The sequence below is a fragment of the Mauremys mutica genome, chromosome 21, assembly GCF_020497125.1.
Source record: "Mauremys mutica isolate MM-2020 ecotype Southern chromosome 21, ASM2049712v1, whole genome shotgun sequence".
NCBI lineage: Eukaryota > Metazoa > Chordata > Testudines > Geoemydidae > Mauremys > Mauremys mutica.
The window spans coordinates 2,205,739-2,233,575 of record NC_059092.1 but is presented as its reverse complement, the minus strand read 5'-3'; the positions used below and the strand labels follow the sequence as shown (position 1 = coordinate 2,233,575).

At 52.0% G+C, this 27,837-nt stretch overlaps 2 protein-coding genes across 15 annotated transcripts in view; one reads left to right on the top strand and one right to left on the bottom strand.

Annotated features, from left to right (window-relative positions):
- Positions 1–8,360, top strand: part of KCNAB2 (potassium voltage-gated channel subfamily A regulatory beta subunit 2) — a 102,563-nt gene extending 94,203 nt beyond the window's left edge. For 3 of the 6 annotated variants that reach the window (XM_044996243.1, XM_044996244.1, XM_044996245.1), the window contains 4 exons: positions 1,415–1,509; positions 2,408–2,528; positions 3,288–3,376; positions 6,808–8,360. In XM_044996243.1, the coding sequence (XP_044852178.1) occupies positions 1,415–1,509; positions 2,408–2,528; positions 3,288–3,376; positions 6,808–6,945 (443 nt within the window). In that variant the 3' untranslated portion in view covers positions 6,946–8,360. Of the gene's footprint in view, positions 1–1,414; positions 1,510–2,407; positions 2,529–3,287; positions 3,377–4,251 lie in introns of all 6 variants that reach the window. The other 3 variants (XM_044996248.1, XM_044996246.1, XM_044996242.1) reach the window with 1 other exon arrangement.
- Positions 1–27,837, bottom strand: part of CHD5 (chromodomain helicase DNA binding protein 5) — a 104,981-nt gene that overhangs the window by 8,320 nt on the left and 68,824 nt on the right. For 4 of the 9 annotated variants that reach the window (XM_044996230.1, XM_044996233.1, XM_044996232.1 and 1 more), the window contains 9 exons: positions 26,808–26,940; positions 25,767–25,856; positions 24,600–24,740; positions 22,760–22,868; positions 22,274–22,406; positions 21,196–21,391; positions 18,399–18,562; positions 17,852–17,963; positions 12,082–13,944 (listed from right to left, as the gene is read on the bottom strand). In XM_044996230.1, the coding sequence (XP_044852165.1) occupies positions 13,826–13,944; positions 17,852–17,963; positions 18,399–18,562; positions 21,196–21,391; positions 22,274–22,406; positions 22,760–22,868; positions 24,600–24,740; positions 25,767–25,856; positions 26,808–26,940 (1,197 nt within the window). In that variant the 3' untranslated portion in view covers positions 12,082–13,825. The other 5 variants (XR_006574726.1, XR_006574725.1, XM_044996234.1 and 2 more) reach the window with 5 other exon arrangements.

The window sequence follows — 27,837 nt, the reverse complement described above, 5'->3', positions numbered from 1 at the left end:
AAGTGCTGAGACCCAGAGTGCAAACTCTTGATGCACCTGGACAAACCGTGTGTGTGTGTGTGCATGAGACACAGAGAGAGAGACACACACACACACACACGTTACCTCTGAAGAGTATAAAACAGCCAGAGAGAACAGGAGAGAGGAGGCATCTTCCTCTTAGAAGTCAAAGCTGAGTCATTTACAGACTTGACAACTCTTCTCTCGAGTTTCACTCTTCACTTTACTTGAAGGCTTCCAAGCTGCCTTGGCCAAGCCTGTGCTGTGCTTCGCTGGCATACGGCCCATTTGTAAAGTAGAAGAGGTTTGGTCTGTCTAGCCCTTTACACAAAGATGGGCTTCCTGGGTACAGACAAATGTCTCTCCTGTTCAAACTGCTTCACTAAATAAACCAAACAAAGGAGACCGTAGTTACTGTATCCATGGAAACATCTGTGTTGTCTTAGCAGGGAGGGGCTTTAATGACATATAATATTGATAGGCCGGGAAGGATTCGATTTTTGTCAGTAAATGTTGATTTCATCGCACACACCCAAGCCGTGATTTCCATCAATAACAATCAGAATGTACAGCTGGGGACAGTGCCGCCCGTTAGGTGGATTGAAGGACCGTTCCTCGGTACATTTTGGCGTGCACTGTCGGCAGTTTGTGTATTAAGAATTATATAACTCGGGTTTTTTTGAATCTCAGTGACTACTGTCTGGTGCCCCCCATAATTTCCCACAACACTTCAAAGGAATGGACACGATTGATAAACATCTAGAAAAACCGCGTAACAAATAAACATCAGTCACCCGAGCAGTGACGACCAGTTTAGTCGATTTTTTTGGAAAATGGCTCCAGATTTAAAGTTAATCACAGGCTGGAGTGTTCTGCTGGCTCAAGGCCCACGTGTTCAACCCCTGGCAGGGCCAAGCACACAGTAAAACGCTCTCAGAGCTATTCCCCATGTTCAATAGTGCACAAATAGTCAACAGCTCTTCTTCCGTACCTTAAATAACCACTTGTGCCATTAGCCCAGAAATCCTGCCTAGCGTTAGATTGTAAAACATTTCCCCAGCCTCTTTTTGAAAACGAATATCTCCCCCTTGTCTAAGTATTTCATCTCTAGCAGGGGCCCCCTCCCACACTGCGTCCTGCTTCCAACAGCACTGATAGCCGAACCCCTGTTTTTCTCTGCCATGTGTTCTGAGCTTGCTCACTTTTAGGGGCAGGATTTTGGAGCAGGGCTCACAGCTGGCAGCTGCCCCCAGACCAACATGGCACAAAGGAAAACGTCTAGTTCTCTACCAAGAGATGCCAAAAATAGGAACAAAACTGGCAGATAGCAGTGTGTGCAATTGATTCCTCTCTGTCCCGCCGGCTGTCAGCAGGAACCTGCAGTGCCATTAGTAAATATTCTCTCTCTTCTCAGGGGTTGGCGCCATGACCTGGTCCCCGCTGGCCTGTGGAATTGTTTCTGGAAAATATGATGGCGGAATCCCCCCTTACTCTAGAGCATCACTGAAGGTGAGGAAGAGGCTGCAGCATGGTTTGTGGGTTGGGGCTGAAGTGCGAGAGATACTGGGTGGGTGGAACGGTGTCTCTTTATCACCGCTTGCGGCTGAGGTTTTATCTTGCAGCCAGTATGGGGTTTTTTTTCCTCTTGCCTCCCAGGACATAGACTCCTTGCTTGAGGCTAGTTTGGTTTCAGGATCATAGGAGGGCAGCTGAGAGTGTTGATTCTGGGGAGCTGCATTACCCCACTGTAGGCAAAACACATTTCCCCCCTTGTATATTTTTTGTTTCCTATTTCAATTAATTCTGCACCTGCATTAAGTAATATAGTGTCAGAGGGGATCTACCTTTAATTAGCCGCCTGCTCCAAAGGTGTGTTTAATTTTGCTGCAGTGTCACAACTGGGAGACCTCACACATTCTGGTTCTTGTGCTAAGCATTCCTGTGTGAGGGTCACCCCGTTACCGAGATCTCTGTGCTAGAGCTTCACTTTGCTTCATGTTCCTTGTGCATAAGCCACGGGTTTGGGGGGCTGTTCAGAATCCTTGATATCTTTGTATTATAGCCTCAGAGATTTATGGGAAGTCCCTTGGCCGTATGCCGGAGCGATAGAACACACACAGAATAAACCCCATTTCCATTTGGATTGTTCCCTCCGCGTCGCCAGCTCCAAACGTGTCTGTGACACTAAGTTCAAGTGGAAGAACCCCCTGCACTGGCTTCTGGGCCAACTCCCTTGACGCCAGAAGCACCTTTGCATTGCTTTCAGTGGGAGCTGGCCTGCGTCCCAAGCGAGTGCTGCCGTCAGTCTGCGTCCCCAGCCAGTTACGCACCCTCTCTAGAAGCAGGCTGGGGAGGAGGCAGATGCTAAGGACTCTTTCCCCCTCCATCAATGTGCCTCTTTTCAAAGGGATACCAGTGGCTAAAAGACAAGATCCTGAGCGAAGAGGGAAGGAGACAGCAAGCAAAGCTGAAGGAGCTGCAAGCCATTGCAGAGCGCCTGGGATGCACCCTGCCACAGCTCGCCATCGGTAAGCGGACTGCAAGCCACACAGCGCAAGAGAGATCATCCCCCTGTCCTTTGTCGCTAGAATGCAGCAGAGGGGTATCATTCCCTGGCATTGATAGCAAATTCCAGACTATCCGACCCAACTCCTTGCTTCTCTTGTGCCTGCGCGAATGAAAAGCTGCTCTGAGGAGACAGGAATTTCGCTTCCTCTCTTCAATACCCACCATCGCCCTGAGACAGACATTGCCTGAGGCAGGTGGAGTCTGTGGCTCAGTTGCTTCAGAGCAGGGAAATACCAGCCTGCTTGGCCAGAGAGAGCCTAACCACGGTGCCTTCCCTGCCTGGGCACATCTCCCCCACCCAGCCCGCCTCTCCTGGCTGCATAAACATGCTGTGGGTTGTACGCACACCTTGCCGTGAGTTCTTCCACTCTCTGGACACTTTGGCCAGCTGTGGCCAGAGGATGAAGAGCTGCTTCTGCAGCTCTGCACTCAGGGCCGGCACCAGCACAGGGAGCAGGTGCTTGGGGCGGCCAATGGGAAGGGGCAGCACGTCCAGGTCTTCGGCGGCGGGTCTCTCGGTCCCTCTCGGAGGGAAGGACCTGCCGCCGAATTGCCACCGAAGAATGAAGCGGAAGTGCTGCCAATTGCGTGGCGGGGGGGAGCAGCAAAACCGCTGGAGCCAGCCCTGTCTGCACTGCGTGGTTTATGAATGTAAAGAATGCCGTGTGCTCTGCGCTGAACCCCCTGGACTTAGCTCCTCTAACCCTTTGTCACTCCAGCCTGGTGTCTGAGGAACGAAGGAGTCAGCTCCGTTTTGCTAGGCGCTTCCAATGCAGACCAGTTAATGGAGAATATCGGAGCAATACAGGTCAGTTCCCACAGACAGCCAGGCAAATGTAGGCGTGATCTTTGGCTTGCTCGGAGTTGGAGAGTAACTAACTCCTTATAGCGTTTATATTGTTAAAAATAAATTAACCATATTGCAACTGTTGTAATAGAGCAGTGCAAGGTAGGATGTGTCTTGCAGCTGCACTAGTGTTGCAGATATTAACAAGGGCTACTACATTGGGCTAATTTAGTAAGAGGGGGCTTATGAGCCATGACACCAAGTCGAAGTCTGAGTCCTTGGATCAGCTTTCATGAGAGCTGTCAGTTGAGCTTTGGGTTGAGCCCTTAACAAATTACATGTTTTCCCGTAACCGTGAACCAAAGTTATTCTGAAAACTTGAAGAGTTGATGGGTTGTTTAACCCATCAACCCTTATAGTTAGCAAATGGTATATGATACTGAAGGAATCAATAATGCCTTGAATTCACATCCACGTGTTTTATTTCTTTAATCATGTATTTCAGCCATCGGTTTGGGGTGATTTGCTTTCCCGTTTACCTTTGTTTTCCAAAGCAGTCACGCATGTTATAGTATTTTTTTTCCGTGCTATAACTTGTTATTGCAGGGAAGCTCGTGACCATCACTAGGTCAATCAGCCCCTGCTGGTCCCTGTCACAGCGAGGATATAGGTGGTTTTAGTGTTGTCTGTTGGTCAATACAGTTTATTAGTGAGCATCTTGTGCATCTCGATAATATGTGCTGTCATTAATACCTGCTTAAACTCCACCAGTGACCACTTTCCTCTGCTGGCTTTGGGGTATGTTGACAGCTCAAATCTGCAGGTTGTTAGGTACCTTGAAACAACTTCCTCATTGACTTACATTCTGATTTTGTTTGTATGTTTGTTGTGTACAGGTTCTTCCAAAATTGTCCTCTTCCATTATACATGAGATTGATAGTATTTTGGGCAATAAACCGTACAGCAAAAAGGACTACAGATCCTAACTGTGCCTACTGGCCCCCTGGACTCACTCTCAACTCCTAGCCTTCTGTTTGCTTGCTTAAGCTTTACTGAAGCCAAGTGAAGAGTGTGATTGGCATCAAAAGAATACAACATGGCAAGATGTGTTAGAGAAATTGTTTAAAATGTTGCTGCAAGATGACATATGCTTATTATGTAACATTTATTTTGAATGCAAGAAGAATCACAGATTGGGATGGGTATGTCAGAGCTGTGATTTTACCCTCGATGATTGGCCTCTGTGCTTCCTTTTTTAAAAGAAGAAACTACTTTTTTCACAAACACACACAGAATATCACTGCTTTTTGTTAATTCCAGCTCCTATACAATGCTTGACTGTTCAGATCTGACACACAAACCATTTAACTGGAAGAATTATAGTCTCTGTTCCAAAAGCAATGCTGGCTTTACAAGGATCTGGCTAATGTGAGTGTGGAGGACTGTTCTTTAGTTCGCTCTGTATATATTTCTGTTGGAGAAGATTGTATTTTTTGAAGTATTCAAAGTGAATCAGCCAAGTTGTTGGAAAGCAGCTGTAAGAGTTCATGCTCCACAATTCGGTAGCCTCCCCAAGGCCTGCACTGGGGTTGGGGGTGTTTGTCACAATGCTTTTTTTATTTTTCTGGTGCCTCATGTTGACCTTCTGAGGTGGCGTTGCTAATCACACAAGGCCTGAGCCCACTCAGTTCCAGTCAGGGGGCTTTCTCTCTCTATGAACAGGCTATGTCCTCAGCCCAAGCGCCTGTTGGCCTCAGTGGGCTTCCTGGCGATTTGCTGAGGACAGAGTGCAGGATGCAGTTTGTGGCTTTGAAGAGAAATGGTGTGTTGGCGTTGAAGGCATTCCAGTAAGAATCCCTCACCGTGCTAGTGCTTTTCTCTCTAACAGGCAGTGCTATTTTAACATGAACGTCTTGCAGGTTTCATTATTTCCTCTGTAATTCACTCAGGTCTAGGTTCTCATTGTAAACATCAGATTAGTTGTAAATGTTTAGTATAAACATTGTACATGTGAAACAGTGTAACTGCTTAGTATGAAAGAGAGCAGAGACCTTCAATTAATCTGTCCAGGAAACATTCAGCTTTAATTTTAGATGCTTGATTTCCTTAACACCCAGAATCTGAGAGATTTCGTAAGCAACCTCTCGACCTGCCTGAGCCTGTCATTGCTTTAATAGGAGCAGGGCAGACAGGGATTTAGTTTACATGTGTTCCGAGGACAATCATGGAGAATCGTTACCACCTGCACACAATAAATGATGGTAATGAGCTATTTAATCCTAGTACCAAGAGGATGTTGGACTAAGGAGTTCAAACCACCAGACTTGCGGCTGTCAGGTCTGTGGGCAGGTGCTGCTCAGTAATGTGGATACTGCACACTGGCCTGAACAGCTGTAGTGCATATTTTTGAGAATCTTTTGCCTTTGCAAACAAAAAAAATATTTTTTGTATGTTACAAAATCATTATTCTTGTTTCAGATGCCTGACTTGTGTAGGCTGCCACCTAATATGGTACCAACTTTCCCCTAAAATTTCAGACTGCATTTGTAGATATTTGCTTCACTGATGACATATGTGCACAGCTATCACTGAGGGAAATATTCATTTGAGCAGCAGATAGCTTGGTCTCGCTTGCCAGATGAATTATTTTGGTAGACTGATAATCTTTAATGGAACTGGGGAAGCTAAGTTCATCTTAAAAAGGAGGGGACTTTTTCAGAAATTTAGACTAATTGTTACAATGTTGTGGAACCACTGAGTCAATTTAATATAACAGTCAACAAGTACATACTCATTTCCTGTCCTGAACTCATAGGTAACGTTGCTAGTGTTGTTAAACAGATGCCACTTTCCACCCCAGAGGTGGCTGCATTTCATTGTTGGGATGCTTCTGAAAATCAGATGCTATAGGATAAGCCATTTCACACTAGGTGGTCTGAGATGTAAAAGCCAAAGAAGTTTGCATTACTGTAGTAATCGCATACTTCAATTTTTGGTATAACGTTGGCAGTATTTTCTCATAACATTGGTCGTATGGCCCTTTTGGTTGCATTAGAGCTTTTTAAGGTCAGGCTTGACAAAGCCCTGGCTGGGATGATTTAGTTGGGTTTGGTCCTGCTTGGAGCAGGGGGTTGGACTAGATGACCTCCTGAGGTCCCTTCCAACCCTGAGATTCTATGATTCTATAACTACTGGGAGCTTAGAACAGAATCTTATCTGTAGTCTACCATGTGGTTAGGTTTCTGCTAACCTTAGGGTGCAGAATTACTCCAGCACTTATCTAATATGGATTGTCCACAAAGAAGGCAGAGTAATACTTATGAACAATGATAAAGCAACGGTGGTGAGGAATCATTGTTCCCTGGCAGGGGTTAACGTTTTCCAGGACTCTGACTGCATTTATTTAGGTTTTACAAATATTCGTGCTGCTTTTCCGTTTTTTCTCTTTCCAGGGGCAGCTGTTCCAAGCACAGAGCACTCCCCGGGCAGCACTTTGGGAGCTGGGAACTTGCTCTGAAAATGCCCTTGCCTCTGTTTGGCGTTTGTGCAGAGATTGTGTGTGTGTGTACGTGGGTCACATAAACCTCTAGCACAGCAGGATCAGAGCACTGACCTAACCCACAAAAAAATCTCACACATCTAGGGGCAGGGCTTGATCTGGTTCCATTAACGCATTTTAAAACAGCCCTTAGCTGTGTCCTCCCACCACCTTAGGTTACTGCAGTGGGAGGAGAACCAGCTACCTCATGGAAAGCTGATTCGCTCTGAAGATTTTTCTCTTGCTCCTTTTAAAAAGGCATTTCTGCACCCCCCATGGGACTGGTCTCTTTGCAGCCAGGGGGGTGGGCTCAGGTCCCAGCCCCGGGGGTAGTGGCCTTGGCTCAGTCCCCAGTGCAGACAGCCAAGTTGTGATTTGCACCCATGCAGTTTATTCCTGATTGACTCTGCAAATTAGAATATAAATGACACCTGCTCCTGACTCTGCTGATCTGCAGCAGGGGTCTCCCCCCAGCCTGGTTGTAACCTCACTGGTGCCCAGATCCCGTGCAACCAAAGGGCCATACGACCAATGTGCGCAATGCTGTCTTGCCCAGCCACTGCTGTTCCTGCTTCCCCCATCACTCTCCTGTCCCAGCCCCTGCCCTGTTGTAATCAGGCCCTGGTTATGGCAACAGACTGCTGCTCTGAGGACTGTGCACGTGGCTGCCCCGTGTTTCAGGCCTGAGGCTTGTTGCTACTGAATTTACATTTCCTGTACTAGGAGAGTCTGCACAACTTTTAATCCAGCCTCACTTTGTAAGCTGCTGTAAAAATGCGGTGGGCCAGTTGCATGGGGTGTTAGCTCCCTGCAGCGCTGCATGTGCAGTGGGGCAGGCTTTTCCGGCAGGCAGGCAGGATGAGAGCCCGTCTCAGTGCTCCCTGTTCATTGTGCTTTGCCGTGCACCTAGGCAGGCGGCCATGGCACCATCCTGCCAAAGTTCCAGCCTGGCCGCCTCACTCCAGCTCTGCCGGCTGGGGCAGAGGGGCTGGGGCCATGACCCACCCCCCCTTCTCCCTGCCCCATGCTGCACACCCACCCGGCCGAACCGCAGTGGTACGCTTGAGCCTGTCTGTCCCAAGCACCTAGGGTGGCAAGGGAAGGGGGCACAGCTGAACAAATTGGTTACTTACGTCTCTCTTAGGCCCCCGGCCAGCTGCATAACGTTCTCCCCAGTTTAAAGATAGGAATCTGTAACGTAAGTGCCTGAGAGGGTCCCTTTTACCTGAACGCACACAGTAGGCGTGTACAGGAGCACCCGGTGTAGGGTGTTCTCCAGTGACTACAACCACAGGGTGAGCAGCAACAAGGGCGGTGGATCAGCGTCTGCTCTACCTGTCAGTCGTATGTTCCATAAAGCAGGTCAGGCATCAGGCCTGCTCTCCTGCTGGAAACGCAGAAGCTGTTCACTGCATTGGCTGTGCACTAGCAGAGAGGGCTGGGACCATCATGAGACTTGGGGGGTTTTTTGTTTGTAAAGACCCCCGTTATTTACTTCTTGGCAATAACTTAAGCCCCAGTGTGGAGCGGCCTCAGTCCTGCATGTGACGTTGCTGAGCTGATAACAGACAAGCAGCAAGGCGCTAATGTTATGAAAGTGTTGGTCAGGGCCATTTCTTCCTCAGCCTGCACACCCAGTACAGAGACCGGCCACATGCCATGGACGGCAGTCCTGCCCAGCTGTGACCAGCCCCTTGGATTCCAGGCCTCAGGGTGGACTCCAGAGGCCAGGCAGGGTCCTTCGGGCCGGGTATGAGTGAGTTGCAGTCACGGGGGTTTTACCAAATGCCCAAAGCCATCGTTACCTGCTGACGGTGCTGGGCCAGTGCGTCCGTCAGTGACGCTCAGCTCAGAACTTGCATTTCAAGAACTGACTCAAGGATTTGGCAGGACTGATGATTGCAACCCTTCACCCCCACCCCCGCTCCTTCTGCTCCCTGGGGCGTAGGGTGCCTGTTCCTAACCCAGTGTAAATATGTATTTACATGGAATGTGAGAGCCCGCTGTTGTGAGCAGGAGAATAAATGTCTGGCTTGTGGGCCCTGCGAAAGGGCCCGCTGCTTGGGTAGCGGCTGCCCTTGGCGCAGTGAGTAGGCTAGTCAGTGAGTAATTGCCTGTGGTGTTTGGGGTTAACCCCAAACAGAAATGCCCCACAAAAGCGCAGGGTGTGGGGCTTGCTCCCCAGTGGCAGGCTGGGGTTCAGGTTTCCCCCATGTGAGGAATGGTCAGAGAAAGTTCCCCGCAGCGATGGGAGAGCGTAAGGTGCTGACTCAGCCTTGCCTGCAATTGCACGTTAGTGACTGTTATTTGTCTGGCTCGTCTCATGTTACCTGCAGCCCCAGCATCCCTAGGGGGGGCCCTGTGTGGTGCTGCACCTGTTCAAATGAAAGGGGAAGGGACCAACCCCCGGCCACCAATGGCTGCTCCTATGGCCCTTGTGTCCCATCCCAGAGCTGGGGGTTCGAGGGGTTTGCTGGTCTGAGCCTCCATGTCCTAGCCCAGGGGCTGCTCTCTGGTTCCTGTGTACGAGGAGTGTACCGGGAGTGAGCAGGGGAGTTCTGGCTGTTGCGTGTGCTCTTGTGCTTTCGCCGCCATTCAGCGACCCCTGCTATTTACCACGGAAAATTCCGCTGCACCCAGTAGCTGTGAATACCCAACGCCAGTTATTGTCCTGTCTTATGATCAATCCTTGTATGTAAATAAAGCGCTTTCTTTTTAGAGAGAGAGAGCGAGACGTCTCTGGGACTGTGATTACGCTAGCTCTAACTGCATAAACGATAGGCAAAGCCAGCTGGCTGCATTGTGCTGCTGAATGATGATTGCGACTGATATTCAGCTACTGTATTTATGGAATGACAAAATAAAAGACCAGCCTAATATGTCTGTAGGGGAGCCTGGGCTGCATTAATCCCACGGGGGGGGGATCCTGCACCATCCCATACCAGCGCCTCCCCATGCCCGTTGGGTCCCTGCCATGGCATTACTGGGGCAAATCGTGTGGCTTCCCCTGCTCTCCAATCCCAGCCTAGCGTCACAGGCCCCCACTGGTTCCTGTGGCTGCATGTTTCGAGCAAGCTGTGATGTCCCCGCAGGGAAGCAGCCATAACCCCTCTCAGGCTGCAGAACGAGCTGTTGCAGGCCCTGCTCAAGCTCAGCTCGCACGCCCCTCTGCGCCTAGCGGCTTTCCAGGCCCTGCCAATAATTCAGCTCCTTCAGCCTGCAACCCAGGGGGATCAGTCGTCTCAGAGCTGCGCGCAGGGTGCCTGTAGTCCTGCTAATGCGCTTTTCGGAAACCACCCGTGTGCTGAGCAACTCTCAGCCTTTCACGCTCTCACGACGGGGAGGGAAAGCCTGAGCCTGTGCATGCATGGACCCACCCGGAGCACGCTGGCTGTCTCCTGGAGGCGGAAGCTCCTCCTGCCGTACTGACAGAGATGAAAGGGTGGGTGGAACATTGTCCTTTGGTGGTCAGCAGCCCTGCTCTTAGTGTGTCAGACCTACCTGAATATGCGTTCGTGGCACTGCTTGGTAACCTACTGCGGTTTCAAGTGACTCATGGGGGCTGAAGACCCCCCCGAGCTGCCTACAGCCCTTCCTTGCCCATTTCCACTCTGCTGCAGAGGCTGTAAGAATAAAAATAATGGGGAAACATTTTTGTTGACTCCTTTTTTTAAAGGATTTATTAAAACACAGAAAACAAAAACAAATACACACAGAGTACAAAGTAAATGTGATTTGTGTTGGCTACAGCCGCCATAAACGCTCCTACAAAAGGTCAGCACAGTTCATTGAGTATCACAAAATAACAAACCAGGAATCATGACGGCAAAGTAGCTTTAAATGCTTCCGGTTTTCCCTAATCTGTTTCCCCAAATCTTCACTGCCTTAGTCTGTATAGCACTGGAGCTTTCACAACTTGCTCAGAATTGTTGCCTAATCATGTCTGTGGCAGACAGTGTTGTTGGGAGGAGTTAATACTGGCCCCAGTGTCCAGGCATCAGCACCTTTCCCTGGTACAGTTACTGGGAGGAGTCTATTTGGTAGTAGAAAAAAAGCTTCGTGGGGGGGGGTGGATTTTGAGCTAGTTTAGCATAACCAGCGGTGAGAGCCTTTTAAAACTCTAATCTCATTTGGACTTGAGAAGCGGGGAGGTGATGGGCAGTCGGGGGTGGGGGGTGAATGGAAATGGTTCAAACACAGCTTAGTGCCAAGTAATCTTACCCCAAACAAAACCAAACCAAACACTGCTACAGGAACTCTAGCCATTCAGGAGGGAACCATTACAACAAACTTTGGACAGAAGAACACACTGGTAGCTCTGTAAACATCAGAGATATGAACTATGAGAGTTGCTAATTTCCTCTCCATTAGAAGCCTTTGCACTCATTAAAAAATCTTCTTGCCACAAAATAAGGTGGCAGGGCACAGTGCATTGGCTGCCTCTGCACTAGACCGGGGCCTGCCTGCAGAGACAAGGCTAATGTTTGCAACTCTCTTGAGTGTCTGCTTCCAGCGGCTGGGTCTCAGGAGCGCAATGCCCGGCGATTCCAGAATGCATTTCACCCACCAGTGCATGCGTCCCCACCTCCAGAGTGCACGCTGCATTAGCCTTCCCTGTGGGGGACACTGGTACCCCTCACAGGCCTGTGCCAGGAGCTGGGCGGGAGCCCTGACAGCGGTTCGTTTTCCTACGTCACATGGGTCAGATTGTGCTGGGGCAGCCAGCCTGCCCTGTGGAGGGAGAGGACAGGGAAACGCTACTGCTGCAGAGTTAAGCCTGGCCCTACTGTTCTCAGGCTCTCCCCACCATGTGCCTTTCACTGTTACAGTGCTGCAGAGCGCCACTGCAGTGCCTTTAGCCCAGAGAGAGGAGGCTGAAAGCTGGCACAGTGCAGGGAGCCCTGGCTTAGTAACAAACCTAGCCAGCCACAGCCTTCAGCATCATGTACGCCACTGCTCTCGACAGCGGCGAATGGGACAGATGTGCCCAGATTGTCAGCTCAGAGACCGGATGTCTTGCACTGTCCCAGCAATCGCTCACCAACAGGGATGGCTCCAGGGTTTTTGCCGCCCCAAGCGGTGAAAAAATAAAAAAAAAAGCCATGATTGCGATCGGCGGCAGCTCCACCGCGCTGCTTTCTTCTTCGGCGGCAATTCAGTGGCAGGTCCTTCCCTCCGAGAGGGACCAAGGGACTTGCCACCCCAAGCACCTGCTTGCTGAGCTGGTGCCTGGAGCCAGCCCTGCTTACCAAGCCAAGCTGGGGTAGGGCTGTGGGTCTGGGGGTGGCGAATGCTTCCTCTCTCTGCTCCAGTTCAACCTCCCAGAATCCAGTGACCCACCAAGCCCAGAGAGCGGGTTCCAGCAGGAGCAGAGCTGGATACACAGTGAGGTGGGAATTCAAGGGGGGAAGATGGCGAGGTGCAGCGTTTGACCCAGGAGCACTTCCCTGACACTCCTCGCTGCTCTCCTGGCACTCAGCCTCTGTGCCAAGAAGGTGCTGGCAATGGCAGGTGCGGAGAGGAAGAGGCTCTGGCTGGGTGTGGAGTTCCCCCCACACACACCCCTGAGCTAACAGCCTGTGCATGGGGGCAGTGGTGGGGCGGCAGCACCACAGCCATCCCTGAGACCTCTGCACTGCTTCGTGCATGGCCAGACACCAGTGCTTGCCTGGCCCGCAGGGGCTTTCATCACACAAACCGCTGCTGGTCACCGCAGGCGTGTGCTGTGAAAAGCAGATTAGAGTGGGCAAAACGGCTCCCAAACGAGGCGCTGACAGCAAAGCTGCTATCTAACAAGCGTCTCTTGGGTGCTAGCCGGGGGGCCGGCAAGGCAGACGGGCTGCCCTTTTATTCGCTCGCGCGGTCAGAAGGCTCAGTACACGGCTACAGCCGAGCCTAGGCCTCAGCTCACATAACAGCAAAGACGGCACTGTCAGCAACTCAGCGCTCCCCTGACTGGGAGAGCTGCAGTGACCTGGCGCCCCGGCAGCCTGCAGGGCAGGGACCTGCTCACCCAACCCCACATGGAAACAAACTCCTGTGTACACCACCAAGCGCCAGCTCCCCACACTGCATGTTACCTGGGAAGCCAGGGGGCCGCAGTCTGGGCCATGCAGGAAGGTCCCAGGAGGCTGTTCTCCTGGCATGTTTTCATGTCTGGCCCACGAGTGTCGATGGAGGTAACTACAGCACCCGCATTCTAGCTCACGTCATCCTAATGCACCCAGGGCTTTGCCCCCTGACTCCAACGCGCTCTGCTAGCCCAGCTAGACCTGTGTATTAGCTCAGCAAACTGCCCTGTGTCAGCGCAGGCCAGGCAACTGGTGTGTTCGATACAGGCCAGGAGTCAGGAAAGAGAAACACGCTCATTTAACCCATTCCCTGCTGGCGAGATCAGTGGACTAGGAGGACATACCAGGCATATCCAGCAGCACAGCAGGTATGTTCTCCCTTGATGCCTGCGGAGAGATGGCAGGACAGCGGGCGCATTCTCCCTGCGCGTACACGGGACATTTGGCAGCAGAACAGCGGCTGAAGGGCTTGACGTGTGCATGCATTTGCTCAAACACAAAACAGACATAAAAATTGAACGAACCTAGGAGGCTACAGAAAAGAATTAAGCCTGGCTCCTAACTGTTACCTTAGGGTAACTGGACTATAAACAGAGCTTCCAATACGGTCTCCCTTTAAATCTGATACATGTCGATAAAAACAGAGACATAAATACTGTTACTAGATAATCCCTTCAGAATTCAGCCAACATTGTCAAGACAAACTCTTCAAGTCTTCAATAAGAAAGTGCAAAAAATGTACAAGGAAATGAAATCCCCTTCTAAGAAGTTCTTGAAATGGGCTGGGAGTGGCGGTTTGTTTTGAAGAACACTTTAAATGTGAGCAAGGCAGCCCCTGGCCCCAACACCCACTGGGCTGAGTTAGTCTTCAATGCAGATGATGTCACCGAGCTTCCCCTTGCGTTCCAAGGCTGCACCATCTTTCAGTGACTCTGCTACTTTTTTATCGGGGTGGCTGGAGGGCGGCCCATTGGGTGTTGCTGCAAGAACAAAAGTGAATGCGTTACAGGCCACCTGGTTCCCATTCCCCTCCCTGTCGTGTTGGCTAGGACGTGCACGGAAACGCAGTGCAAGGTGCCGGCAAAGCGGGCGTGACTGACCCCCGGGAGCAGAGAAGGCAGGGCCACTGGCCAACCTAAAGGAAACGTTCTTAGAAGCAAGCACACCAGCTGCATTCCTCTAGCCCAGCACCCGCGTGCACACACGGCTGTGTTCAGTTCACATATACGCACCACCCGCTAGCAAGGCAAATGCAACATTTACACAACAAGATGCTTATGGCCCAGTGCACACAGCTCCACTGCTCGCTCCAGCTCACGGCTAGGAATGCTTGAAGCATGCTGGCTTGTCAAAACTGCCGTCAGTGCCCCTGAGCGGGCAGCTGGCCGGGCCGAGGGGAGAGAGGCACATGGTGAACTCTCAGCCGTCTCAAGCAGGAGCTGAGTAGTCAAACTGTAGCGCTCGATGAAAGGTGAGCCTGTGCGCAGGAAGGAACACAATGGTGAAGGCTCTGAGGGAATGGCCCCTGGGGACGGCAATCGGCAGGACTCCGTCTGGACAACTGAGAAGAACAAACGGCTCTCAGAAATAGCCCGATTTAGCACCTTCCACAAGTGGCAGCTGTTCCGGAGAGTCCTTTCCATCCCTGGAGCAGCTTTGCTCCCTGCATGTGGCCTTAAATTGCAGCACGGGCAGTTTAGGGTGGACATTAGGAAAAACTTCCTAACTGGAAGTTAAGCACTGGAATAAGTTGCCTAGATTGTGGGAGGTTTTTAAGAGCCAGTTAGCCAGACACCTGTCAGCGATTGTCTAGATAATACTTAGTCCTGCCTGGAGTGCAGGGGACTGGACTAGACAACCTCTCGAGGTCCCTTCCAGTCCTATGATTCTATGTCTCACACACTGACCACAGAGGGCCATGCCGCCCACCACTGAAACCCAGCCACTTGCGGGGGCAGAACACCCAGTGCTGTGTCCATGGGCAGGATGGCAAGGGGGGATTGCAAAGGAAGACGCTCTCCGTAGGCAGTTCTCACATGACATATTATGTCATTAGATGAGCCACTGCTAAGAAATGTAACCTTAAGGGATCTAGTAGTGTAGGGAACCATTTCTGGGGGAGTGGAGCTCATCAACTGGAAAGTGCTTCCAGGCGACACTGGCAGGCCTTGGCTAGTGGGGGCATTGCTGATGGGTAATTTCTGGGTCTCACCGTCAGGAACCAGACACCATGTGTTGGGTTTCATTCTATTTTCATATAACGTTATGATGCCTGGCCAGGCTTGGCCACGTGGCCAGGGAGCTCTGCCCTGCCACTGGCTACTTTACAGGAGCTCATTTCCTGGGTCTAGGAGGAAACTGCAAGACAAAGACATTGAAAATGGCCTCAGCCACCTGTGAGGCTCGTCCCGGTGTGTGTGGAATGGGAGCTTTGTGCAGAGAAAAGGGGACGCACGCTGCTAACTCCTGATTTGGACCAGGATCGGGCTCACGGTCAGGAATCAATAGGATAATCCCAAGCTGTCCCAGGCAGTCTCTGAAGCAGCGCCTCAGAGGGCGCTGAAGAATGGCCTCACAGGTGAGACCCAGCGGCGCTCTGAGAGCGGGCTAGCCCCCAGCACCTCTGGGTGTGTGTGCCCGGCCGTGAGAAGCGAGCCGCTCAGCCCGGGCAGACAGACTCACCCTAGTGCCACCTGGGCCAATGCACTAACAGTAGCAGTGTGGACACTGCCGCTGGGGCAGCAGCTAGGTCTGAACTCAGGTGGTGAGCCTGAGCTGCACCGTCTACACCGCTGTTTTACGTGCACTTGCACGAGTCAGGCTCCCAGCCATATCCTCGGAGTGCTGCCTAGCTTCCAGCCCACCCGCAGTGACACAGAGCGCTGCAGGGAGGAGGACAGGAGAGGAAACGTACTCGAATGATCCTTGCAAAGTGGTGAATTATCCTGGCTAAAGACTGCTCGCTGACTGACGATTCCTATTGTCATCCGACATGACCGCACCAAGCGACAGGCTGAATCCTCTGGGGCAGTGAGTGTTTTCCCAGAGCTTGGGTTATTTGCTGAAGACTCCTTTGCATTTCAGTTGAGATCTAAGGTGAGTTCAATGCCACCACGGTAAAACTGCAAGGCAGAAATGGATGGCAGAGCCTCCTGTGTTGCTGTGACTGGTGTGTTCGTTAATGCTCTAATTAGTAGCTCAGACAAGACACAAACCAAGGGAGAAAGAGGAAAATGTAAATGAATGCCGAGTCCTGAAAAAAAGACTCTGGCTGTACGGCATGTCTCACTGACGTGCCCTCTGCACTGAGAGCTCACATCACAGTGTTGAGCTTCTCCAATATCTGTGCAATGCCAACCTCATCAGTTCAGCACTGACTGAACTCAGATTAAAACTTGGGATGGATTCTCTGGGAGCTGGCTCTTCTTCGGGCTTTCCAAAGTCCTGACCTGGAATTTGGAAGGGATGACACCAGACAGGTTCCATGCAAAAGTACACATGATATTTCTACATAAATACGTTCTCAAGGCAACATGGCACATCGGTCTAGGAACTTCCTTTCTTCAGGAGCAGAAGGGAATGTGAAGTTTGATTTGAGGAAATGTCATGAGAACAGGGAAAACTATTCTATGCAAAGAGAACAAAATGCAGAGATTCCAGAAACCAAAGATGTCAGTTCCCAGTGTAGTGAATTCACTAACGGCTAGCCTAGCCATGACCTAGCATCACAAGCATGAGCATAACTACGCCTACAGAAGAACAGGACATTTCCCTAGACATGTTATCAAAAAAACAACAAGCAACCCAAATGGTGGGTCTGAGATGAGCCCCCCAATGACCGGCACACTAGCCCCAAGCAGGGCTGGCTCCAGCTTTTTTGCTGCCCCAAGCGGCGAAGGGGGGGGGAAAAAGCCGTGATTGGCGGCGGCTCTCCTTCGGCGGCCAGTCCTTCCCTCCGCGAGGGACTGGGAGACCTGCCGCCAAATTGCTGCCGAAGACCCAGATGTGCCACCCCCTTCCATGGGCCGCCCCAAGCACCAGCTTGCTGCGCTGGTGCCTGGAGCCGGCCCTGGCCCCAAGGCTCTGCAAACCCTCTCCGTACCGACTTAGACCTGCAGGGGAGTTTGATATTCATTACCCTTACAAAGCTGGAGCTAGATATTTCGTAGCGTGCGCCACTAGCGATAAGGCCTGTGCCCTAGGAGCTTTGTTACTTTGTGAATGGTGCTGACGGAAAGGCTGCTCCCCTGTCCGATGCCATCAGACTAAAGAGCTTCACTAAACGCACAGGCACCACTGCTCACTGGCATTAGTGGGTGCAAGGACGTGGGACGGCTGGTCAGAACCCAAGAGTGGACCCATCATTTCACCCCAGCATCTCCTCAGCGACTGCACCAATGACAGCTGCTCTCTGAGGACCACCCCCAGAGCTGACTGTGCCTGGAGGAATGACTTGCCCAGCAGCACGGGCCTTTGTGAACCCTGTGCTTTTACCGCGGGGCCATACAACACGTCGTATGTGCTGCTGCAGCAGCGTGACTAGGGGCCCTGTCGAGGAGACAACACGAACTAGACGCTCCTGAACATTCGGGATTTATTCACTCCTTCCACCTTGTGATTTGCTGACACTCAGAGTGAATCATGTTACTAGGCAGCGCCTGAGAGATGGGACAATACGATACGTTTAGCAGATAGTAATAAGCATGGCCTTACCTCAGGTGGGAATAAGAACTGCAGAGGAAAATCTTGGAAACGGCTAAATATCTATTGATAAGAGAGAAAACATCTTGCTTGCCCAGTGGTCTTTGGCTTTGCTTGTGGCCCACTGAAATTTGCCACTTTAATTTCTGCAGTTAGAGAAAGAGGCTGCGAGAAATCTCAACCTACCGGTCACGTAAGGTCCCAGCGGCATCTGACTGTAGTTGACAATCCCACCTGGTCCAGGACCTCGGAAGTTTGGCCCAAAGTTGTTGTAGAGCTGGGAGGACCCAAAGGAGCCCTGGAGAAACAGGAGAAAATAACAGCTATGCTGATCCCCAGATAACCAGCCTGCTCTCCCTGCACGATGCGCCCTGGAGTCACCGGGACATGTCCCAGCCTAACTGCTTCAATTCTGCTCAGGCAAAACGCGCCGGGGTCTCCAAAGAGAGCTTTGCGCAGACACCGCCGTGCTGACCGTGGGAGACCTGGGAAGAGGAGGAGCCGCTTGGCCTACATAAGGAGCGCAGGACACGGCCCACGGAAGTTAGAGATGGAAAGGGCCTGTTAGGGAGTTAATCGGCAGAGGATGGATACGTTGACCTAACACTGCCCCATACTGAGATGCTTTGCAAGAGACTCTCCATGCAGGTCACCAGACTGAACAACTGCGCTCGCAGGAGCCAGAGTGCCCAAGCTGCCCAGGCCCCCGTGCTTATTTTCAGCTCTCTCTGACCTGCTGGACTGTGGGCTCCCCTCCTCGGTTAGTGAGACGACTCAGTATGCTCCGTTCAGACATCTGCAGGCGAGCGGCGACTGGCGGTATCCTGGACAGCATGGACGGCAAGCGGGTCACATCCGCCTTCATGTCACTCAGCAGCTCCTCGAGCTGGTTCAGAACTGCAACACAGATGTGCCGATTACACCCGGTGTAGCTAAGAAACCTGCTCTCCCACGCTGATCCTGAGGGGAGCAGAAGGGACTAACTGATTCCAGTGAGGTTACGTGGGGGGTGAAAATACGGTGACATGTCCTGGACCCTGGAGGAGAGGAGACACGGGAGCTGTACAGGGAAGGCTGGTGGGGTTCAGAGATCAGTTTGCAGAGAGGGACACAGATTTGAAGTTGAGTGGGCGTATGGCGGTGTTGTTCTCCACACATGCCAAATGCCTGCACCTCCTTCGCCGCACACTGCTGTGCTGAAAGGAAGTGATTTCCACACACTTTGTACCCTCCTAATTGCACCCCGAACCATCCCCCTCAATCCTAGCTAATGTCAGAATCCCCCAAGCTCTGGGCCTCTCTAACTGCTCCAGAGCAGCACCTGCCTGCAGCCATGTGCAGCAGCAGTTCTGTAAACCGTGTACCCGTCTAATTCCACAAACTGTCCCCTCCGAGCCCGAGGGAGAGCAGCTCTCTCATCAGCCACCCGCCTTCCTGCCTGGCTCTCCAGATATGGCAGCAAACAGGTACTTGCATATCTGGGAGCTGCTGCCAGCCTACTTCATTTTCTGCCCAGACTTGGCTACTTGTATTTTTCATGTGTCCTTGTAAATGGCAGAACTTTTCCAGTGTTTTCCCATCCACAGCTCAGATCCGTGTCCCCCATCGAAGTGTTGCTTTGCTCCCATGGGGTGTTATGGTAATGGCCCTTGGCTGGGATCTGAAGCCGATGACAGTAAGGGCGCTGGACAGCTAACTGCTGCTCAGAGCCCCCTGGAGCAGCTGTGTTGTGTCCGGCAAACAAGCTACATTCTGCCCTCTCTGCTCGCATTCCATCACATTTGCACACCAAATTCTGGCATGGACTGTGTCAGTCTCTGGCTGGGCACCCCTATGTAGCACCAGGGAGCAGCACCTGCTCCGTCCTTTGCCCCTGCACACTCCTCACCAGTCTCCAGTGGGCCTAGCTACGGCAGAATTGGCTGCAGTTTATGCAAGTGACTATTTCCGCATTGACAGCTCATGAATCAGCAGAGCTGCTGAGCTATCACCACCCAGGGCTGCCTGCATCAGGCTGGCAGGATCCATGGCCCTGCCAAGGGATGAAAGACTCTTACACTGACCCACCCTGTTAGCAGGAGCTAATGCCCGGCTCAGAGCTGCTGGGTAAACATGCCTTGTTAACTCCACCAGCGTCCTGGGTGAGACCCTCCCGCCAGAGAGAACACGGGGCAGAGACAGGGAGACCCTGCAGGAAGAGCCAGACTTGGGGAGAAGACGCATGTTCTGTTCCTGGGGGGTGGTTTGGAGCAGGAAGGGAACATCCCCTGCTTTTACGGTCACTTCTGGACTGCCTGGGCCAGTATCCCTGAACACTTCAACCCCATCCTGTAATGGTTCAGGGGAGGTAAGATCCTGTCCCCGGGTCGTCAGGAAAATGAAGGGAGGATTTGGGGGTGGAAGCCCTGCAGCGTTTTTTGCCATTGCTTTAACCATGTACCTCCAGAGAAGCAAGTGTCCCCATGGGCACTGCTGCCAGAGCCCCCGGATTGCAAGCCGCTGCTGATTTTTGGAACAAGCCAGGTTGCTGGTGGTTGGTTCCAAACTCAGCCTCCATCAGACTGACTCATCCAGGCCTGGGGCTGTTCATCTCTGTTAACTCTGGGCTTCAGTCCCGACCAGCCAGGCATGGCATTTTATCTCCTGAGCGCATGCACATTTGGGAGCGGGTGAAAAGCACGTTCCTGGTTACCCTGGCTGGGTGGGGAACTATCAAAATACCCTCACAACACCCTGTGCTAGGCAGGATCTGCTCCAAATCAATGCACCAGATTCAAGTGGGGCACCGGGTGCTGCTCTTACCGCCCCAAGGCGGGGGCTGCCTGTGGCTGGTTAACAAGCCGTGCGAGTAAACGCCTCTTTACCTGCCAATAGGAACGGCTGCAAAGCTACACTCAGGTTCAGGAGGTGACCTCAACCACAGACACAGTGCGGCCACTGTGATCTTCTGAGAGGTGCCTCTGTGCCAGGGCACCTCTGTATGGACACAGGCTGAGAACGCCTCACTCCTCTGCTATTCTCCGTCTCCCTAGGCTCAGGGGTGCCATGCAATCCCTGGGGTTGCCAGGGGGATACGCGACCAGGGCTCCCCGGACACCACCACCTGGCGAGCAGCCCCTCGTTAGGGGGGTGTTGCTGAGCGTCACAAGCAGGGCTCGTTTCAGGTCTATGTCATGTCTTTTCTGCCCTGGGAGGACGATCTCCCCTTGGCAACCTTGGAGCCATGAGAATCGACCCACCACACACTAACATTTCCCCTCTGCTCCTGCCCTGGAAGCCCTCACAAATGGCTACAGTCCCTGTGGTCAAAGGTCAGAGGGACATGGCCAGCTCCAGGCCAGGGGAACATTGTGAGACAGAAACACCAGCCAGTCACTTCCTCCCAGTCGGATTTATTGTCTCTCTGCCCCAGGCCGGGACCACTCCCCCTGCAAGTCAGCTGGGAATGCTGCAGCCCCAGAGAGCCCGTGCGGCTGGCCCCGGCTCGTGAGGCGACAAGGGAGGGCGCAGGCTAGGCAGCGGCGACAAACCTTTGTGCAGGACAGCATTGGCAGGCTTGTTCCCAGCCAGGGACTCTTTGGAGAGATGCTGGTGGCTTTCGGCAAGGCACTCCACTTCAGCCAGACGGGCGTTCAGTGCCATGGCCGGGTGACTCGGGTCCTGGCTCATGTTGAGGTACGCGGCCCTTCGCAGCTGCTCCTCTATCACCAGGGCCTGCTCCAGCAACTGAGACACAACCAGAGAAGAGTCGGGGCCAGATCCTTGGCGGGGATAAATGGGTGCTGTGCTGGCTATGCTGATTTACTCCAGCCAGTGCTCCAGCCCTCTGACTGCCCCCTGTCTGACACGGGGAGGGACCAGCAGCCACTGAGGGGGGAGCAGGCTTTCCCCTCCCCCTTAGGCTTTTCCATATCACCAAAGTGGAGGCTGAGGGGTCAGTCTGGGGGCTTAGCCAATCCTCAGACGTTGCTGTGGCTCAGACGGGGGGGGCGGTTAGTGCCAGCTGCTCTGACTGGTGGCATAGACACCTGGCCACTAAGAATCAGATGGAGACCCCTTGACCCACCACACAGAGGCCAGCCCATGGCAAGTGGATGGCAACAACTTTAACTCACTCCCGCCTGGGCTACAGAGCAGGGATCTGGCAGGCGGCCCCGTCAGACGCTGAGCATCAGAGGACAGTTGATTTATACCCATGGACGTTCACGCAAAGCCACAGCAGTTCTTTTTGCTGAGCTTAGTAAGAGCTGAGGGAGTGGGGACGATACTCAGCTCCCAAAACAAGCCCAGGGGAACCCACTCCACGGGCCCCTGATACCTGACAAGAGGCCCGTGGCCTAGGTAAGCTGCTAGGCAACAGTCTCATTGCAGTGGTTCATTGCCACTCCATGCAGGATAAGCAGCACGTGGGGTCAGGGGCTGTCTGCAGCCCATTCCCTATGAATCTGTCTGGTGCCACGGGCTCCCTGCTGGGCACTTCATGTCCTTGCTCTCGTCACGCTCCCTGGCTCTCTTCAGGCTGCCAGACATGACTGCAGCCCACTTCCCACCCTCGGGCACAGCTCCACTTGCCTCCTCACGTGGGGGGCACCTTCCCTCCAGACTCACCTTGAACCGTCGGGCGAGGAACTTGTTCTTCATCTCGAGGTAGTTCCCCTTGTGTATCTCCGACTTGAACGGCTCATTCAGAATCACGTAGCGTGGGTCGTTCTGGATGTCCTGCCAGCGGGCATAGCCGTGGCTGGGTGCAGGGAGGGGTGTTAAGGGAAAAGACCAGATCCCCAACTGCAGTCTCGTTGGGTAGCCTGGGGAGTTTGCTTAGTGACACCCAGCTCTCGTCATCTTCAAAGCACAGCACTAAGTAACCGGCACAGCACTCCGACTGTCGTCCCCGGGTGCCAACGACTCAGGGCAGTTAACCTGCCCAACGCCAGAGACGGAGCCGGTGTCAGAGTCGAGACCAGCACTCAGGAGGGGAGTCTCCTCAGATCTCGCTCATGCTGATCACCTCCCCATCATCCCGCAGTGGCCTAGCCTCTCCGGTCACCTCCCTGTCCACAGTGGCAAGGGCTCTCACTACAAGTTCAAGGATACGTAACAATTCCCGCCAGCAGCCAGTAGTCATGTCTCCGGTGCCAGATGTCATAGATCTTGCCTGAGGAGACGGCAGCTCTCTCCTCATTCTGCCACAACGTGTGCAACTCTGAGAAGGCAAAGCAGAGCCACCTTCAGCCAGCAGCACAAGAGCGTACGTGCTGCTAGAACGCAAGGCAGGACTGGCCAAGAGACGTATTCCTGCCTGCAGCCACTTGACTCAAGCCTTCCATTCCTTAAAAAAAAGGGGAGGGGATAGCTCAGTGGTTTGAGCATTGGCCTGCTAAACCGAGGGTTGTGAGTTCAGTCCTTGAGGGGGCCATCTGGGGCAAAATCAGTACTTGGTCCTGCTGGTGAAGGCAGGGAGCTGGACTCAATGACCTTTCAAGATCCCTTCCAGCTCTATGAGATTGGTATATCTCCATGTATACTATGTGTAGCCTTTGGCCCATTTCAGCTAATGGCATTGTCAACTGACACCTTAGAACCAAATCACAGGTCTCACAAACACCACGTCTTCTACCTTCTTATTCTGAGCAGCTTTGCTCCCATTAGGAAGGACAGATCACTGGCTATAGAAAGCTGCCAGCTCATTAGCAATGACAGCTATAGATACTTTTAAATGAGCAAAGACCGCTCCCCCAGAAAACTCATGACACTAGAGCTAGATGACAACAGCTAAAGTTGTGTTACTCAGGCATGCCTACAAGCATTCTAAGCCCCGGCATGCAGCTGGTGGGCAGTAGATTTAATTACATGGCTGATGGTGCCATCTCTAAGCATTAGGAACAGGCCATGGAGAGAAGGGGGAGGCTCTCTCTCAACCCGGAGAGTGGACTTCATTACCAAAGAAAGTCTCTAGTCGAGGGCCCACTTTGGAAAGGGACCCACACAGTGTCCCCTAGAAGCCCAGGGGACTCCACGCTGGCTTAAGGTTTGATGTTAATGATTCCTTCAGTGCCATGGGATGCACAGACTATGGTTACAGTGGATGCTATGACAACTGTGACATCATAACTTGCACTTGGGGCAGGCCTGAGAGGCCTGTCAAGAAAAAGGAACTGACAGGAAATCTCCGTGATGCTTGGGGCTGAACAGTGATGCAATCACTCCTCGGGACTGGAGCGCGTTTTAAGTATGCAGCTATGTAAAAGGTCAAACTGTTTAGGCTCAAAATGTAGGTTGCATGTATTAAAAACCAGGAGGGTCGAAATATGAATCTGAATGGACATGCTGACCTGAATTAACCCAGCAAATGCTTTCCGTGAAAAAAATGTCTCTAACATTCCTTTGCAGCATCTGCAACCCCAATATAACGAAGGTCAGAAAATGAAAGGGAGTATAAAGAGAATATCAACCTGACCAGTCTAGCTTCTCAGGCCAAGCCTAGTGAAATACAAAAAGTTAACAGCGAGCATAACTGGAATAAAGCAGATTTGGTTCTTGCAGAGCTTCCAGTTTGGATATTCTGTGGAGTTTTATTAGTCACTCAGGTGTACTTTATAAAATCTGAGCTGAGTGCACAGTGCCGCAAATGCTGAGGTGAGACTCACTCACATGATAAACAAGGCTGGTGATTATTGTAGCATCACAGACCAACGCAGTAGAAACTCAAGCCAGCTCCCTGAGCTGCACTTTCCCAGCAGCCAGTGACTGCCAGCACAGAGCGAGGATCTGGCACTGTGTTCTGGGACTGGAATTCCATTATTTTAAAGCACTATGAGGCTCAAATCCTCTTTAACGGAATATGCAGAGAACCTGTGCAAAGACTGTGCAGCTTTCGCATGCAAAGACTTTCAAAGTGACTGGGATGCTCTGTCTCAGCCCCAAACCCTCTTACCTGTAAAGCCCCCATCAGCAATGTTGAACATGAATCTAAAGTTCAGATTTTTATCCTCCTTCTTCCCATCCTCCTCTTCCTCTTTTTCACCATTTTGCTGAGTCTCACTCTGCTCCTTCTCTTCCACCTTGGTATCCTCTGCTTATCAAAGACAGTAACATCAGACTAGCACAACTGACCCTGCCACACTGAGCTGACTTCCTTATTTCACATCATTGCCCCATGAACAGCAGCTCCCTCCTAAAGTCATTCTCCAAAACACCCCCATGTGGGCATATCACCAGCCTGCCTCCTGGCCTCCCATCAAGCACAAGCAGCACCCGCCAGCCATTGGAGATAGGAACGGGTGAGGCAGCTCCGGGTATAGAGCTCCACCCCCACCTCAGAAAGGAAATAAGGGGAGAGTCAGTTCTCTTGCCTGTCCCTAGAGCTATTCTGAGCCACTGGCATTGCTACAACTGCTAGGAAGTGTGGTCTAGTGGTTGCAGCTGGATTAAAACTCCGTGGCTGGCCCGTGCCAGCTGACTTGGGGTAAGGGGACATTTAATTGCAGTATAGACGCTTGGGCTTGGGCTGGAGCCCAGGTTCTAGGACCCTGCAAGTTGGGAGGGTCCCGAGCTCAGACTGCACCCGAGCCCAGGGAGTCTGAGGCAGCTGGCACGGGCCAGCCGCGGGGGTCTAACTGCAGGGTAGAAAGACCCTAAGTCCCTCCTGAGGCCCATTCTGGCTCTCGCACAGACTCTTTGCATGCTGCTGGGCCTTCATGTCCACTTGTGAATGCAAGCCACAGAGGAAAAGTCAGCATGAAACGGCAGGATACACAGCTCCCGGGTGCGCTGCCGTTTCTCACAAAGGTGAGGTGTGGGAGCCACAAACACGGTCCATAAATGCACTTGAACATCATAATTAAGCCCTTTGGGGCTGGATCTGGCTTATCGCCATAGGTGTGTGCATAGTGATCACAGCCTGTGGGCACCACCACAACACAAACATGAACTCGCAGGAGCTGCTTTTATATTCCCCTTTCCCTGACCAAACACGCTACAGACACATGGCACACGCCCCGTCACACATTCACACGCATGCGCACTGCTCCAGAACACACACAACGCTCTACTCTTCATTTTTATCAGTTCTCTGTTGCAATTCAGGCCATGAGCCTCTTACCTGGCTTGTACTCTTTATCTTCCCCTTTACCTTGGCAGGCATTTAATTCTGACTTTTCCAATGGCTTTTCTTTTTCCTGAATTGCCTCATCTGCAGGAATTAAATAGGACAATGAAAGACGATTAACGGGCAGAAATGCCTACCAGTGTCGCTGGATTGATTTGCCTTTCCTATTTAAAGTTGCAAAGTATTTGTTTGCCTGCATACTACAGCTGGTAGACACATGGCCAACAGGACAGTTGTCTGTCAGAAAATGCAGTTTCATCAAGATTGAAACATTTTGTGGTATGATGAGTAAACCTCAATTTGCATCGTAAATGGATGCAAACATTACGTTAATAAAATTGAGAGCTTATTCTAGCGTCAGGCCCAGCGCTAGAGCCCTCCCAGCAGCATGAGGCTACACGCTCTTCGGGTGAAATTCACCCCTATGTGAGGGATCAGCACAAGACCTAAGCCTCACTGAAGTGCCACTTAGCGGGCATAGGCCTGTGAAAGAGGGGTGCATGTCTCCCGCAGAGAGATTAGCCACTCTGCTTTACAAGTTACATTACATACAAAAAAGTTCCTTAAAAACTACGGGGAAAAATAGAATGTGATCATGTAATTACAGACTCTATGGTAATACACAAGGGGGGGCAATTAAGGTTGCACGGGCATTTCCTAACTTGCGGGTAATTGACGTCGCAACCTTTACATTCTTTTAATACAGTATTTTATGGGCTTTCCTAGGTACAAACAAATTCCATTATGTACAACTGTAACAACCCCATCATGCAACACTGGGAGGACCTGAACCCTGCACCTTCGGGCACTGAGGCAGAGTAACTTGAACTACAGGACTAGCTATGAAGCTAGCAGCAGGAGAAGGCTATTATCCTACTTGGGGGAGCACCGCATTAATGCACACAGGGGCTTGACCAAGGAAGGAAACAGTCTCTCCAGCGATGCTGTGACAGCTGGGTCTGCCCCAGACTTCGTGGATGCTGGGCAAACAAGCTCCACATGCAGCGGGTGCCCCAGAGTCACAGGCTGCCTCACCTCTCACCGGCAGCCGCTCAGGCGAAGGCTCAGCCTTTTCGCTCTCTTCTTGTTTCTCTTCTCTCGGTTCCTCCTCGTTTCTGGAGCTCTCTTGGTTTTCTTCATTCTCGGCTTTCTCTGCACTTGCTGGACCCTTGATTTCAAGTGAGGACACCACATTAGCCACTTTAGCTCAAAGGGCTTAGGGTATGTTACTGCAAAACTGCCCAGAAAGCCCCGACTATAACCGGTCAGAGACATGTGGTCCAGCAGCCCTGCGTTGGCTCTGATTTACAGCTGACACCACATCAGTGAACCTCTCTGCCTCGGTTTCCCTCTCCGGAGTACTGGGGTAATACTACACAGCTGTGTGGATCAGTTACTAGTGCTTTAAACATGATCCGTGAGGGAAGGCAGGAGCGTAACCCTTCCTTTGCAAAGCACCTGTCACCAGAACGTGCTGCGCAGCGTAAGGGCTGAGCAGTACAATTCCCATCACAGGTTTTCAGAACTCCAGGCTGTGCAGACAGACGTCCCCGCTGGGTGCAGTTTGTAGGTACATAAAGGGAAATAGGTTAGGAAATAATTAGCTACTTGACCAGTACCATTAAGCTGTAACAATGCCCTTGAAGAGAGGAAACGGGGGGAAATCAGGATGTGCCGGGGTGAGATTCGTACAATTCAGCCATTAGATTAGCTGCCATTTCCTACCTTGGCACATGGACCGATACAGATGGGGCCACTTTCTGGCCCAAAACGGGGGTTAAGGGCCAGCGGGGCTCCCAGGGCAGGATCAGGATTGGGGCCGGCAGGTGGGGGTTACAGTAGCTCTCCCCAGTTTAGGGTCAGAGTTGGGACTGGGAAAGGTTCCAGGCCAGGGTTAAGGGCGGGGCCAGCAGGACTCCGGTAGGGGCGCAAGGCGAGGGTTAGGCTGGGGCCAGGCAGGGGGCGCTGTGTTCATTCACACAGGGGGGCTCACTGCGTTATTTACTCAGCCAAGGGGAGGGCGGCACCCAGCATGCACCCTTGTCTTGGGATGGTGGGGGTGGGC